At 42.7% G+C, this 16,509-nt stretch overlaps 2 protein-coding genes and 1 pseudogene across 3 annotated transcripts; all 3 read left to right on the top strand.

Moving 5' to 3' along the window:
• Positions 1-1,758: 1,758 nt before the first annotated feature.
• On the top strand, positions 1,759-2,777 carry LOC130524403 (putative N-acetyltransferase 8B; annotated as a pseudogene).
• An 877-nt stretch (positions 2,778-3,654) lies between these two features.
• Positions 3,655-6,593, top strand: LOC130524398 (N-acetyltransferase 8-like). 2 transcript variants are annotated; one of them, XM_057030499.1, is made up of 2 exons: positions 3,655-5,158; positions 5,823-6,593. In XM_057030499.1, exons 1-2 carry the CDS (start codon positions 5,141-5,143, stop codon positions 6,498-6,500), a joined length of 696 nt encoding a protein of 231 aa, XP_056886479.1. In that variant the 5' UTR covers positions 3,655-5,140; the 3' UTR covers positions 6,501-6,593. The 2 variants fall into 2 exon arrangements, with proteins under 2 accessions (XP_056886479.1, XP_056886478.1); XM_057030498.1 differs by having other exon boundaries at positions 4,641-5,158; positions 5,808-6,593.
• Positions 6,594-6,851: 258 nt separating this feature from the next.
• Positions 6,852-8,560, top strand: LOC130524397 (probable N-acetyltransferase CML5). Its single transcript, XM_057030497.1, has 2 exons — positions 6,852-6,982; positions 7,683-8,560. Exons 1-2 carry the CDS (start codon positions 6,852-6,854, stop codon positions 8,365-8,367), a joined length of 816 nt encoding a protein of 271 aa, XP_056886477.1. The 3' UTR covers positions 8,368-8,560.
• Positions 8,561-16,509: the final 7,949 nt, after the last annotated feature.

The following is a 16,509-nucleotide window of genomic DNA, read 5'->3' as shown; positions in this document are numbered from 1 at the left end:
AGGAGCACTTCAGGGAAACGAGCTTGAGGAGTGAAGCTCATGTGGACACCTTGGTCTTGCTGACCCAGACTGAGGCTGCTCTGAGAGAGAGTGAGGAAAAGAGCTCCAGGCTGGAGAAAGAGCTCCAGGTAATAGTGGCTGAACAGGGCGAGAAACAACTCTCCAGTAAAGAAGAGAGTATCAGCACGGAGCCCTGTGGACCAGATAACACGGCCATAAACCAGCTGTACGACCTCTGTGACCACTGGGAGAACATTATAAACCAGATGATCGAAACAGAGAAAAAGGTACAGGAGGAAAAAAAGGAGGAGACCAGACTGCAGCAGGAGATTCAACATCTCCATGTGGAGAAGGTCCAGCTTCAGGTCAGTTCCCTCAAATCTACTTAAAGTGATCAAGATGTTTTTTAAAATATCAGCTGTTTGAGGTGAAATCTAAAATATTTGTTTGCTCTTCTGTTCACAAAGCAGAAAAAGAAGAAAAGCAAATTCTGGAGCTGGATACCAAAGTGTTTATCAAGCTAAGGGTCTCCTGGTCCCCCCCCCACCATCACGCCGTCCCATTCTTTGACCCAGATGACAACAGAAACTGGGATGGAAAGTGAACATAGTGTTTCCTCAGATGCAGAAAAAACGAGTTTCTGAACTAAATTTATAGCTTCTTTTTTCATATCTATTTTTTCCCCATTATTGGCTTTTATTTGTGCTTTGTTCCTTAATTAGTCAACCCTGTTTTTATGCACAGTTTAGCAACAACGCTTTTTAAAATTAATTATTTTGATTCAAAATTGTTTTATTTGGATTAAAAGGTGCAGTGCATTGTTTGGCAGTGGTTTTCAGTTCATTCAAAACAAAATGCACAAATAAAGTCGTCATTATGCTAACAGATGAATGCATTCTTTTAAATAAATAAAATTGGAAACGCCTTTAATGACACTTTAGACTCCATTTCTGGTGGTCGACTCCAGATAAAAGAGGGATCTGTGAAGTAACCTAAATGACCCTATCATCCACCGGATCTGAGATGTTTGTGGATGATTCTCTCCGAGGCCTTCAGAGGAGAATTGAGGCTCAGTTCGTGGGGGTGGGTTGGGGAGTCGGTCTCTCCCATCTCCAAGGTAGTTTTCTATGTCAACTGGACTCCCCTAAATTAAATATTTCTCTTTTCAATACTCTTTCACAACTCAGTGGGCCCACACTCACACATACAAACAGCCGCAAAAGCAAAATAACCCCACTGAAGGCATGATACTGTGATGTTTGAGTGTGAGGAATTCCACAGTATTACTCCAAATGATTCATGGAATTGTATAAGGAAAAGTTTAGCTTGAGTGTAGTTCAACTACAAAGAGAGAGAAAGCTTACCAGTCTAGGTCTCTGAAACGTCTGGCGTCAGACAGACGATGGAGATGATGATGAATCACACACATACACACACACACACACACTGGCAGGGGCAGACTGGGGCAAGAAAGTGGCCTGGACTGGTCCACTCAGGGTCTGGGGCAACAGATGCAATTCAATTCAATTCAATTGAAAATGCTTTATTTATCCCCAAGGAAAACAATAAAGTTGGCAAACAGGTAAATAGCAAGTGACCCCCTCCAACCCACCTATCCTAAAAAAGACATGTACAAATCTTAAATAATGAACCTAAAATGTGAAAAGAAAATATGCACTCCAACTTCTCTGATTCTTTTGGAGATTTTCTCATAACTACAGACATGTTGAGATAATTCTATTTTTCTCCCTTAGTTCTGTTATGCAGCTGGTGATCCGAAAGTATCGACCCTCAAACAGAGCGGAGGTGCACAAGCTGTTCAGCACCGGCATGCTGGAGCACATTTATCCTTGTTTTTACAATGCCATGACAACTCCTCTGTATATTTTCATCACCGTGGCTCTGAGTGCTGCCAGTGTCCTCCTCGGCTCTGTGTTGGGGGCTCTGGTGTTGCCGGGAATCTGGGTGGGTTTCATCTTCTACTGCTGCCACCAGTTGTATTCTAGAGTTCTCCAAGCCAAACTCCAGACAGACATGCAGGACATCACCAGGAGCTATCTGAGCAGACCAGATGACTGTTTCTGGGGTGGCAGAAGCTCAGGTCGATGGGACGGTCCAGATTGTTGGAACGGTGGCTGTACTGGCCAATCAAAAGGAGGGAGTGAAGCAAGGGGAGCTAACCAGGTTGAGCACTTCACCATCATTCAGGTGGATGGGCCTGGGCTCCATACTCACCCACACTGTCATTGATTTCTGTAAAGAACGAGGATTCTCCGAGTTGGTGCTACAGACAAGTGCCATTCGCACGGCTGCTGTGAATCTGTACAAGAAACTGGGCTTTCACATTGTCCTGTCAGAATATAAATCACAGTTGTGTTTTTGGATTATAAGGCTGGCCAATGACCCAGTTGTGACAATGAAAAAATGCCTGTAGTCCCACAACAAACATGTTTCTGATATTATCCGGTTTTCTTTTTGTAATGTTGTGATAGATCATCACTTCCAATGAATGCATTATTCTTAACTGCACAAAACAAGCAACATAAATGGCCTGATGAGGTTTAATGCAAAGACACACTGTATCTGATCTCACGAATGTAAACAATTTTACATTTATTTATTTTGTGTCATACAATGCAAGTTAAAAAAACAAAGCAATGGTGCAATAAAGCTGTACGGCAGTGTGTTAATTTAAAAGAGCAAATGACACTTCATTACTTTGATAATGTTTTGCTTGAGGGTAGTTGGAGATGTCCTCTGAAGAGGGCAGAGGGGCATGAAAAATCGATCTGCTGTTTTGAGTACCCTCCACCCCCTACAGCTTTTTTTGGTGTTTTTTGTCCAAAAACCACACTGTGATGGAGTCTGCTAACGCACACTCTGGGTCTTCAAGGCAGCAGAGTTGTTCTATGTCCTGCTGAGGTGCTCAGCTCTACTCAGTCTCTCTTCAGGTGTATGAATCTCATTCCTGTATGATGACTCATTTCCCCTCATGAATAAGGCCAACCTTGGTATTGCCATCTACAAAAGACTCGATTCCAAGGCAAGAAATCCCAAAGAAAGGCCATTTACAGAATTGTTAATGTTGGGTGGGGTTTGAGGTTTATTCAGTGCCTATTGGCTTAACCGCCGGGGGTCTGACGGCAACTCTGCAGAACACTAAGCCAAACACGGCCAAGGGAGGACGGAGCAAAGATGAGGAGGCAGGGTTTGGGTAGTGCGTTTGCAATTTTGAACGTGGAGCATGCAGAAGAGATGCCGCTCCTCCTCCACTTCATAGCATCCACCACCATGTAAACCATAAGCTGGACACATGGCAAATGCCTGTCTTGTTCAGGTTTTAAGTGCCACATGTGCTGTTTACTAAATATTTATCAGCACACTGATGTGTACACAGATTGCAGCGATCAGAACCAAAAAAAAAGTCACATGGGAAAACCTCAGTAACTGCACTCTTTAAAGAGCTGTCGGGCCGTCGGAAATCCTATTTTCTTAGAAAATTACATTGGGTCAGCTCCTTAAATGTTTGCCTTCTTCCTTGTTGTTGCTGTTTTCTTTGTTATTTTGACAATACTGCCTAAACCTAAATTATTAGGCACTGCAGACACGAATTGAGACCCCAAATGCAGACACACAATAGGGTGAGGTGGAAATCAAGTTTACTGAGGTCCAAGTTCAGAACAGAGCCAAAGGTGCATGTGAAAGCCAAACACAGTCAAACTGGAGCAGGGTGGGTGGGACGAGCAGGCATCCAAGAGGTGATCTGCAGGAAAGACAAACGATAGGAAATAGGTTCGAGGACACAAACATGCAAACAGTTATAAGAGCCAGGCTGTACCACGAGGGGTTAACAACAAATCGACAATGAGTGGAGTTGATCAGGCTTTTAAGGAGAACAGCAGGTGTGGATAAAGACTGGAGATCGGTCTCAGATGTGCCTTGCTCGCCCAAAGGGGAAGAGTCAGGAAACTGCTCCACCCAGCCTGAAAACAGACAAGAAGGGGAGGGGGAGAGGGAAAACATTCGGGACTCCTAACATAAACTGTCACACAACGATTCTTCGGCCATTGAAAGACGTTACGTCACCGAGGGGTCCTACCATTGAGGTGCATTCATAACCCCATTATTTAATAAGAACCCCTGGAGTGGAAACATGCCTAAACTTACTGTAAAAATGGTGTGAGAAAAGTAGAGTTGTGTTTGAGATGGGTCTTTAGGAGATGACACAACAGCTCTGTAGAGAGCTATTTCTAAGAATGCATGTGGAGGACCAGTATGTCCCTAAAATGACAGGTTGAGGCAGTTAGTCAGAAAGTTCTACATATGATGGAGCCAAGCCCGATTTTAATATTTTGTTAACTAAACTGTGTTGGATAGTGGTTATAAGGGTATTATTATGCTGAGCTCAGCATTTGGAAATAATTCTCTTGGTGGTTAATTGTCCAGAAAAACACCAGTGAATCTGTTGATGCAGTAATAACAAAAGTTGGACAAAGATATCGTGTACTCCATTTTCATCACAGTGAGAGCAGTTTCCCCATCCAATGTCTGAGCAATCTAACCACTGAAACCAAAGAAGATGGACTCAGTTACAGATTTGATGGATTTGTGGGAAATTAGTAGGCAGATGAGACAGAGAAGAAGGGGAAACACATCTATTTAAACAACATCTATTTACATTTATCTATAAACAACATCAATACTCCTTCACTGACCTGGATCAATACTAATTTATTATTATATATAGCAAATGGAGTTTTTCACTATCCTCTCACAAGTCAAGCTGCTATCAGTTTGTGAGAAAAGACGTCTAAATGAACAATTATGTATTGGCTCAGAATCACTGATACCACCTTTAATTCCACTTAGTTATGTGTTTCCTGTCTGTGCAGTGGAATGAATGAGCTGTTGATGCTTGTCTGAAGCGTTAGTTTGCTCTTCAAGTCTACACGTTGAGGAGGAGGAGTAGCTCAGTCAAGGCCTTAAAAGCAAAAGGGAATGTGTCAGTGCACTTTTATTTTTATGAACAGAGCCACTCCCAGAGCAAAGTAAGAGAGCAATAAACGGATCTGTTTTCTTTATTTGCCATTTAATATTATACCTCCTGGAACTTTGCAAGGCTTCCCAACGGGACCTGTTTATGTGCATCATACTGAAAGTAAGTTAAACTTGATCAGCCTTTTTAAATGCATTTCATGTGATCAATTTATCTATTCTGAATTTCGTTGATTTCCTTCTCATCTTCCTGAATGATCTCTACCTTATGTTTTTTCTGGAGAATCACTTTGGCAAAAACCTTCAGCTCAAACATTGAGGTTACATTTATTAACTGCTATTGGTAAAGAAAACCTGCAGCAATGAGTGAAAGTTCACACTGAGCACTAATTCAAAAAACAAAGAGGTTGAATTAAAATATTACTAAAAATGTAGAAAATCTCTTAGAAATATCCTTTTTGATTGTTGAATCATCTTCAGTTGAAGTTGTCATTTAATCAGATATAGTAGTTGTGTAGAGATTGAAATAGTTGCCTCTTAGTGAAATCATAGTTTAAATTCCTGTTCAGGCCTGTGTATGAAAGTTGATGGAGTTTCTATAATATGCATGATAGAAACAGATCAATACCCAGAGACTAAACAGCATGGGCCACTGGAGATTTGATATTTTAATCAATGAAATTAACTTAATTTTCAACCGTCCTGAATGTAAAACACAGTGCTTTTTTGTCCCCAAAAACTGATATCTAAATGTCTAAAAGACTAAATAATATGCAATAATAGTTTTGAGAGAATATTCTTTATATTTACAGTTGGTTTCCCCCCAGTTCATTATGCAGCTGGTGATCCGAAAGTATCAACCCTCAGACAGAGAGGTCGTGCACAACCTGTTCAGCACCGGCATCCTGGAGAACACTGGTAATTGTTTTCACAATGCCATGACCACTCCTCTATATATTTTCATCACTGTGGCTCTGAGTGCTGCCGGCGTCCTCCTCGGCTCAGTGTTGGGGGCTCTGGTGTTGCCGGGGATCTGGGTGAGTTTCATCTACTACTGCTGCCACCAGTTATATTCCAGCCTTGTCCAAAACAAACTCCAGACAGACATGCAGGACATCACCAGGAGCTATCTGAGCAGACCAGATGACTGTTTCTGGGTGGCAGAAGCTCAGGTCGATGGGACGGCCCAGATCGTTGGAACGGTGGCTGTACTGGCCAATCAAAAGGAAGGAGTAAAGCAAGGGGAGCTAAGGAGGTTGAGAATCTCACCTAAATCCAGACGGATGGGCCTGGGCTCCAGACTCACCCAAACTGTCATTGATTTCTGTAAAGAACGAGGATTCTCCGAGTTGGTGCTACAAACCAGTGCCAGTCGCACATCTGCTGTGAATCTGTACAAGAAACTGGGCTTTCAAGTCATCCTGTTTGAGTTTGAAACACATGCTCCATCTTGGATTATAAGGCTGGCCAATGACCCATTTGTGACAATGAAAAAATGTCTGTAGTCCTGCAATAAACCTGTTCACATTTAAGTTTGCGTTATTTACTGTTTTCTTGTTTGTAATGATTTGATAGACCATCACTTCCAAATCATGCATTACATGTAGTATGTAATGTTCCACACAATCTAATGCAGACACGTGGCATTTTTATTTTAAAAAAATCTTCTGTTTTTAAACATTTGAATTGAGCATGATTTCATGTAAGCAACCTCTTATCTACAGAAATGCATAAAATCAAATAGACTTACACCAATAAGAATCTTATATCACTCTAATGTAATGAGTTGAGTCTTTATTCCCCAGTTCCCCCTAATATATGCAGCGCTATTGTCTTGGGTTAGTGCAGCTGCAGGCATGACAATGCCACATGTCAGGTCAACCATATGCGGTGGTCATGTGACCATGAATGAACGAGTTCGAAGGCCACCAGGAAGTGCAGCAGGCATTACTCAACAGATCCGGGAGTCAAGCACGATGAACGAGCGGTAAGAAAACCAGACAACCAAAGGGCTTCATTGTTCCACGTTGATTTTTTTCTGTTATCACCCAGAAATCTGTTTTAAAATACATACCAGTCAGAAGTAGACAATAAGTGACCCAAAAACCGGTACTTCTTTTTTTTTGTATTATCATCTTAGCCAAAAAAAAGTAATAAAAATTAGTGAAGTGCCCTGTTTGGATTTGTAATGGTCCCTGCAGTAAATGTAAACACACAAATGGGACAAAATAAGCATAGCCAGAGTTGTCTTAGATTTCAACAGTGTAACCAATACAGAATAAATGTATATTGTCTTGCAATCAAATCCCTTCATGGATGAATCTCTGTAATTTTTATTTAATATAGTAAAATTATATGCAGAAAAGTCTGTTGTTCTGAGTTGAACTACACAGCTGTCAAAATGAAAGCCTTTTCTTACGCATCAGTCACAAGTGTTAGATTCTTAGCAAAGGCACATAATCCCTCTATAACACTCTGCAGCTTCTGCTCAGGTTACATAATACATGACATGAATTTATTCCATGTGATGCTGGACCCAGAATTTGCTGATGAACAAGATTGCCTGTTATTTAAGCGCCGTACTTTGACAGGGACACCACAAACAAGGCCACGGGCTATGGCTACCATACATGTAATATACCATAATATACCATACTATATAATATTTGTTTTTCATTCCTTCCCAGCTTCAGTTCCGTCATGCAGCTGCTCATCCGCAAATATGAACCTTCAGACAAAGATGCAGCTTGCAGGCTGTTCAGAACCGGCATCCTGGAGCACATTCATCCTTGTTTTCACAATGCCATGACCACTCCTCTCTATATTTTCATCACCGTGGCTCTGAGTGCTGCCGGCATCCTCCTTGGCTCAGTGTTGGGGGCTCTGGTTTTGCCGGGGATCTGGGTGGGTCTGATCTACTATTCTTGCCACCGGTTATACTCCAGCTTTGTCCTTGCCAAACTCCAGACAGACATGAGGGACATCTCCAGGAGCTATCTGAGCAGACCAGGTGACTGTTTTTGGGTGGCAGAAGCTCAGATCGATGGGATGTCCCAGATCGTTGGAATCGTAGCTGTCGTGGCCAAACAAAGCGCAGGAAAACAACAGGGGGAACTGTTCAGGATGATCATCTCACCACTGTGCAGGCGCATGGGTCTGGGTGCCAGACTGACCCAGACTGTGATTGATTTCTGCAAGGAGCACGGATTCTCTGAAGTGGTACTGGAAACCAGCACCACTCAGGCCGCTGCTGTGGCCCTGTACAAGAAACTGGGGTTTCACATTGTCCTCACACACACAGAAACCGAAGCTCCTTTCTGGATTGTAATGTTGACCAAGGTCAAAATTCTCAAAATGAAAAAATACCTGTAGTTCAAACCTATTCTGATGAGCTTCTGTGCAGATTTTGCCATGTATCAAAGAGGTTTTGTTGATTTTCCACAGAATGAAAGGCATTACACAGCACTTGCACATTCGAATTTTCAAGAAAAGAAACTCATAAAAAAGTACTTCCAATTGTTCTGTACTCTTCTTGTAATATCTATTAAATGTTGCCACACATTTATTTTGGTAACTAATTCTTCAAAGAGACCATTAGTGATTAATCAACACAACTACGATTAAAATCAGATTTTCTTCCTCCATAATTAACATAATACTTATTCCAATAAAGTTGCAGTAAGCCTTCAGCAACAGCTCAGAACTGCAAACGGGTGCTCTGGCCAGAAACTCAAGTTTCACATATTGAACAGAAGAGGGCGCAACGCATCAAGTTTGTATCATGAGGACAGAACGAGATGCACGCGCGCGCACACACACACGCACGCACACACACGTATGTATATACAGTATGTATGTATGTATAAAATCTATAAAAGATGTTATATAGATTTTTGTGATTAACCTTATATGGAGAACAACCATAATTTTAGTGTTTGAATATTACATATTTATATTAATTTATTACCATGATACGATTTCTTTTTTTTTTTAAACAAAACTGTTAAACCTGGAAAAACGTGAAATATATACTATTTCTAAAAGTGTCACAAAATGTTTTGTAATACATCAGATACACTTCCAGTTAATCCATCATCCATCTCCAGTACAATTTATATACCTGAACAGATGTTGATATTACAATAGAAAATAGACATATTTTCCAGCTTTTTCTGAAGCTAATGTGAAATAATGCATTTAATTACAATGTCCTGGTCAGTTAATTTAATACTGAATCCTGTTTTTTACCTAAATTCCGGTATCTGGTAAATCTAACTGTCCAGATCAAGCAAACACCGTCTCTTTGATCTTCCACATTCAACGCTCTCCTCCCATCCCAGTGCCCACACACATGACTTTGGTTTTGAGTTCATTTCTACACACATTTAAGGTGAATGACACTTGGTTGCTCTCCAAAATAAAGTTTACAATTGGGAAAGCAGGAGTAAAGTTACTCCTGCCTGTGTTATAACACTTGGCAGTGTTTTTGTGTGCTCGCTACCTTCGTCAAAGGCTTTGGGTTCAAAACCTGTGAAAAAGCCAAACAAGACGACAATATTGAATCTGTGTCAGTCGTTAAAGAGGCTGACTGGACAAACAAATCAATTTGTGCTGTTAAATTACACACATGAGTCAATAAAAAGTATATGTGTGGTATGAGTAAATGAGTACTCTTAAGCATGCAATATATTTCCTTAAACTTCTCTTATGTTTTCTGCAACTATAACCAAAAGACTTTCATTCAAATAGACAACAGATCTGTCCAGTTTATTCTCCAATTCCACCCCAATATTGCCTGGATGGTGTTGAGGTGTGGACTTTGGGGGGGGCCCAGCCTAGCATTTCTAGCAGATTCCTTCAGTCACAGGTAATTTAATGGCCCATTACAGAAAAAACACTTAAATATACAGATAAATGTTGCTATTTGACCATCAATGTAATGCCCATGGATTTGTGGACTTTTTTTCCTTCCACAGCTCACAGCTGCTCCATTTGGTTGGGATCTGCAATACGGAGGCCAAGTCAACACCTCAATCATCTTGGCTTTCTCCTTAAACTCTTCTTGACCAACTTTTGCTTTTTAGCAGGGCGCTTTATTGTGCTGAAAGAGGCCACGGCCATCAGGAATAACGATGAAAGGTTGCTACCCATGAGCCTACCAGTTCATCACTCTTCAACCAGTGGTCTAATCTGAGGGTTCCCAAACTTTTCTGTGCCAAAGCCCTGCCAGTCTGGCCCTGGGACCTCTCTTTACAAACCCACATCAATAGTTTAATACCGTGTGCCTGTTTTGATTAACAGGGAAGACTTGTCTTTTTCTTCCACAGCAGGGCCGTTGGTCTGTTTGTCAGGACATTTATTTACCAGCTAGCTGCAGGTTAGTTTGAGCATCAGAGCATCAGACAATTGGAGAGTTAATCATGGTAAATATGAAGTTGCTGGTGAATCCTTTATCATATATATATATATATATACATATATATATGACCACTTCATGGTAAATATGAAGTTGCTGATGAATCCTTTATCCTTTTTAAAGGATTCATCAGCAACTTTATATTTACCATGATTAACTCTCCAATTGTCTGATGCTCTGATGCTCAAACTAAGTGTTATATAAGTGTTTTTTCTAATTTTCAATGTTTCTTCCCCTCCAATTTTAAGGCCTTCTGGCCTTAGTGCTATAACGCATGTGAATTTTAAATTTCTACCACGCCCAGTCATCTCATACCTTCAGAAATGATCTTTTTTTATGTTACTCCATCAAGTGAACAAACTGCACCTTCTTTTTGAAGGGAATGGGAGAGATGTCAATCTGATTATTTCCTCCACCAAGAAGGTTATGTGACACCCTGTTTTGTCTGTCTAACTGGTTGCAAAATTACTCAAAATGTTATTATCGTACCTTTGTATTTTCAGGAAATGTTGATATTGGGCTCTCCAAGGTTATCTTCTTTATTTCTTTTTTTCTTTTTCTTGAGCGCTGTATAGTTTGATTGTGCGGTATACTGCAAAGGCACCCACACGACCACATTCAGTTGAGGCAAACCTCGTGAACTGTGCAACTGATATACCATCTAGAAAGAACTGGCCTTGCAACAATCCATTTTCACAGTCGACTCAAAATCAAAATCAAATCAATCTTTATTTATATAGCGTCTTTTACAATCAAAATTGTTTCAAGGCGCTTTCCAGAATCCCAGGGCCTAACCCCAGACAAGCAACAGTGGCAAGAAAAAACTCCCCTTTAACAGGAAGAAACCTTAAGCAGGACCAGGCTCATGTAGGGGGACCCTCCTGCTGATGGCCGGCTGGGTAGAGAGAGAGGAGAGGAGAGGAGAGGAGAGGAGAGGAGAGGAGAGGAGAGGAGAGGAGAGGAGAGGAGGAGAGGAGAGGAGAAGAGAGGAAAGGAAAGGAAAGGAAAGGAAAGGAAAGGAAAGGAAAGGAAAGGAAAGGAAAGGAAAGGAAAGGAAAGGAAACCATGACCCAGTGGGGTGACAGAGGCTTGTCAGGTGATCATGTTTCCGGACCCCGGCAGCCTTGGCCTATAGCAGCATGGCTAAGATGTTAACCTAATGATTAGACGACTCCCTAAGTATGATAATTTGTCTGTCTATAATAGAAACTGGAACTACAGAATTAGTAACAATACACTTTTTAAAAGAGGTAGGTTTTAAGCCTAATCTTAAGAGTAGCGATGGATTCAGCGTCCCGTACCTGGACAGGGAGCTGGTTCCATAGCAGGGGGGCCTGGTAGCTAAATGCTCGGCCCCCCATTCTACTCCTAGAAACTCTGGGAACCACAAGTAGACCAGCATTCTGAGAGCGGAGCGGTCTATTGGGCTGGTAAGGTGTCACTAGCTCCTCCAGGTAGGATGGAGCCAAGCCTCTGAGGACCTTGAAGGTCAAAAGAAGGGTTTTAAAAATTATTCTAAATTTAACGGGCAGCCAATGAAGAGACGCCAGTACAGAAGTTATGTGATCTCTTTTGTCAATACCTGTCAGAACTCTAGCTGCAGCATTTTGGATCAGCTAGAGGCTTCTTAAAGAGTTGTTTGGGCACCCTGGTAATAAAGAATTACAATAGTCCAGCCTGGAAGTAACAAAAGCATGATTTAACTTTTCAGCATCAGGCCGCGTCAGTAGTTTCCTGATCTTTGTGATGTTTCTCAAGTGAAAAAAGGCACTTCTAGAGACTGTTTTAATGTGTGAGTTGAAGGAGAGATTTTGGTCAAAAGTTACTCCAAGATTCCTCACAGAGAGACTAGATGTTAATGAGATACCATCTAGAGTGATCATGTGATCTAATCTATCCCTGAGAGGTTCAGGACCAAACACCATGACCTAGGTTTTTCCTGAGTTAAGGAGGAGGAAATTTGAAAACATCCAGGACTTTATGTCTTTAAGACAGGTCTGGAGCTTCACTAACTTATCTGTCTCCTCTGGTTTCATGGATAAATAAAGCTGAGTGTTATCAGCATAACAATGAAAATTTATCCCATGCTGCCGAATAATATTCCCCAAGGGAAGCATGTACAAGGTGAAGAGGATTGGTCCAAGTACAGAACCCTGAGGAACTCCGTGGCTAACCCTACTGTATGAGGAGGGAACACCATGGACATGAGCAAACTGGTGTATCAGATAAATATGATCTAAACCACTCTAGTGTTGTCCCTTTAATCCCAATCACATGTTCCAGTCTATGTAACAGGATGCTGTGATCAACTGTATCAAAAGCAGCACTGAGGTCCAGCAGAACCAGCATAGAGACAAGTCCATAATCTGAAGCTATAAGAAGATCATTAGTAACTTTAATAAGTGCTGTTTCTGTGCTGTGATGAGCTCTAAAGCCTGACTGAAATATCTCAAACAGGCTGTTTCTCTGCAGGTGCTCCCGTAACTGAGTCACCACCACCTTCTCAAGAACTTTAGAGATAAAAGGAAGGTTGGATATCGGCCTATAATTTGCTAATACATCAGGATCCAGTGATGTTTTTTTAAGCAACGGCTTAATCACTGCCACCTTGTAGGACCGGGGTACATAACCTGTCACTAAAGAACCATTGATCTGGTCCAGGATAGAACCGCCTATCAATGGTAAAACATCCTTCAACAGGTGTGTTGGGATGGGATCTAAAAGACACGTGACTGTAGATCATCCCATAATGTAATCATACAGTGGTATTCTCACAATTAATGTCTTCTTCGAGACCTTTCCCTGAACTGAGGATTTCAAGACTGCTGTTTTCATCAAGTTCATCACAAAATGACATAAGATGCTGAATTTATCTGTCAGCAGATTCCAGGCTGAGAAGAACAAACGAAAAGAATTTCATGTTCGGTATTCATTTTATAAAAGGATTTCACCTGCCAGGCCTCCAGCTGACTCATTATGCTGATTAATTAAGGATCAGAGAAGAAAATCACATTCAACTCATGATCAATCACTGTGCTTCAGATCTTTAAACGTCCATCCATCCATCTATCCTCTACCGCTTATCTGGGGTTGGGTCGTGGGGGCAGCAGCCTAAGAAGAGAAGCCCAGATTTCCCTTTCCCCAGCTACTTCTTCCAGCTCATCTGGGGGCATCCCCAGGCGTTCCCAGGCCAGTCGAGAGACATAGTTTCTCCAACATGTCCTGGGTCTTCCCGAGGGTCTCCTACCGGAGGGACGTGCCCTGAACACCTCACCAGGGAGGCGCCCAGGGGGCATCCTAACTAGCCACTTCATCTGGCTCCTCTCAACGCGGAGGAGCAGCGGGTCAACTCCGAGCTCCTCCCGGATGGCATAGCTTCTCACCCTATCTCTAAGGGAGAGCCCAGCCACCCAACGGAGGAAGCTCATTTCGGCCGCTTGTACCCGTGATCTTGTTCTTTCAGTCATTACCCAAAGCTCATGACCATAGGTGAGGGTAGGAACGAAGATCGACTGGTAAATCGAGAGCTTCGCCTTTCGACTCAGCTCTCTCTTCACCACTATGAACCGGTGCAGAGTCCGCATTACTGCGGATGCCGCACCGATCCGCCTGTTGATCTCCTGCTCCATTCTTCCCTCACTCGTGAACAAGACCCCGAGGTACTTGAACTCCTCCACTTGGGGCCTCCTTGACCCGGAGAAGGCACTCCACCTTTTTCCGGTTGAGAACCATGGCCTCAGATTTGGAGGTGCTGATTTTCATCCCAGCCGCTTCACATGCGGCGGCGAACCGATCCAGTGATCGTTGGAGGTCACAGGCTGATGACGCCAACAGGACCACATCATCTGCAAAAATCAGAGACCAGATCCTGAGGTCACCAAACTGGACCCCATCAACACCATAACTGCACCTAGAAATTCTGTCCATAAAAATTATGAACAGAATCGGTGACAAAGGGCAGCCCTGGCAGAGACCAACCCTCACTGGAAACGAGCTCGACTTACTGCCAGCAATGCGGACCAAACTCTGACACCGATCGTACAGGGAGCGGACGGCCCGTATCAGCGTGCCCGACACCCCATACTCTCGGAGAACCCCCCACAGGACCCCCCGAGGGACACGGTCGAATGCCTTCTCCAAGTCCACAAAACACATGTGGACTGGTTGGGCAAACTCCCATGAACCCTCGAAGACCCTGCTGAGGGTGTAGAGCTGGTCCACCGTTCCACGCCCAAGACGAAAACAAACATTGCTCCTCCTGAATCTGAGGTTCGATTATCCGGCGGACCCTCCTCTCCAGTACCGCTGAATAGACCTTACCAGGGAGGCTGAGGAGTGTGATCCCCCTATAGTTGGAACACACCCTCTGGTCCCCCTTCTTAAAAAGAGGGACTACCACCCCGGTCTGCCAATCCAGGGGCACCGCCCCGATGTCCACGCAATGTTGCAGAGTCGAGTCAGCCACAACAGCCCTACAACATCCAGAGCCTTAAATGTATTTTTCAAAAACCATTATGTAATCCGTAGAATTTTTCTGTTATTATTTCTTTTTAGGTACTCCCAAATCAGACGAGGGCGTCATTTCTCAGCATGTTCATGGTTTGCCACCATTTCTTCCTGACTGATTGACACGACCCTGATCCATGTCATCGTGGAACTGTTCGGAAGTCATTCTGACCTGATGACCAAACCTGAGCTGCTTCCTTCAGGCGAGGAGTGAAGGGTTTATTATCCTGCCAGGTATGCTGGCTACCACTCTACAACAATAGAAAAGCAGGTGAAATGAAAAAGCACTGGATCACTGGTTTTACACAGTGATCCAGTGGCAACATGATATGCCCCAAATTCCAAAAACATTGGAATTCAAACAACACATGTGACAGAGGGGATTTGCAAATGGTCAAATTTCTGTAATTGTGGTGACATTTCTGTGCTGGGCTCTGGACTGAAACCATGCTGATGCAATAGGGACTGAAAACACACACACACGTGTGCGTCTGGTAGAACATGATTTCACAACCAGCTCCTCTTTTCCCTGGCAGAAATCCTCCAAAAACAAATCAGGTTCTATTCTCTTCTCTCTCTCTCTCTCTCTCTCTCTCACACACACACACACACACACACACACACACACACACACAGCCCAAATGTGTAATAGTTATTTGATCAGGTCATGTTGACAGATGGACTCTTAAATGATAAACAGATGGACGTCTGAGGCTACGGTGCAGCAGGACCCTGACTCCTTTTGCGGGCCTTTAACAGAGAACACCGCTCAGGTCAACCAAATAAGGCAAACAAATAAAGCCTGTTGTTGGCAACCTAGCGAAACCTCTCATCTCAAGGTTTATCATTGTGTTTTCCTCCCGTAAACAAATGGCATGTACAAAATGTTTTTCTGACCCTGTGAGCCAAAAGTGTGATAAGGTTTTTTAAAGAGTTGCTGCAACAATTTTTACTCATCACATGTGACAAAAACTGCAGATAGCATCCATTTCCTTTTTTAGGTAAAGTCTTTATACTTTTAAAACTGAAATGGGAGTTTTTCTCCAGAAGACAAATGAAGGCAGTTAATCCAGAGCCTGCAGAAGCTTGAACCTAATCTCCAACAGAAGCAATTAAAGGATTTTACGCTGCACTTCTGGAGACAAGGACTTCCTCACCGGTAAAATGATATTTACTACCCTATAAACCATCACTGATGTGTTATTGAGAGAAACTGCACCCCTGCATCGTTTACAAGAAACATTAAACAGCGGTGAAACAGCCTGGAATATTTTTCTGATTATACAATCCCAGGTCATTGAGATATGACACATCTACTTCACCTTAAAGGCAATTTTTATCACCCGTGTGCACACAGTTTCAAAGAGTGCACAACAAGTTTACAAGCGCAGAACAGAGTCCTCCAGAAGGGGACCTTGAGGAGGTGGCTCATGGAGAAATCAATACGTTACATGAAATACAGTAGCAAGGATAGACTTTGGAAAGAGGCTGAAGAATTGGGAGAGAGTGGTACGCAAACAAGCACTCACGCTCACTCACACTCACACACGCATGCACACACCTTGGTTTGATTACGCAGTGAGCAGTTAATG

The sequence above is a fragment of the Takifugu flavidus genome, chromosome 4 (assembly GCF_003711565.1).
Source record: "Takifugu flavidus isolate HTHZ2018 chromosome 4, ASM371156v2, whole genome shotgun sequence".
NCBI classification, from domain to species: domain Eukaryota; kingdom Metazoa; phylum Chordata; class Actinopteri; order Tetraodontiformes; family Tetraodontidae; genus Takifugu; species Takifugu flavidus.
This window is presented reverse-complemented; position numbering and strand designations above follow the sequence as displayed.

Bases quoted from the DNA above. Each gene is read 5' to 3' on its own strand.
- LOC130524397 (XM_057030497.1), top strand. From the start codon at position 6,852: ATGACAATGCCACATGTCAGGTCAACCATATGCGGTGGTCATGTGACC. The intron at 6,983-7,682 runs GTAAGAAAACCA...ATTCCTTCCCAG, and splicing joins TCAAGCACGATGAACGAGCG to CTTCAGTTCCGTCATGCAGC.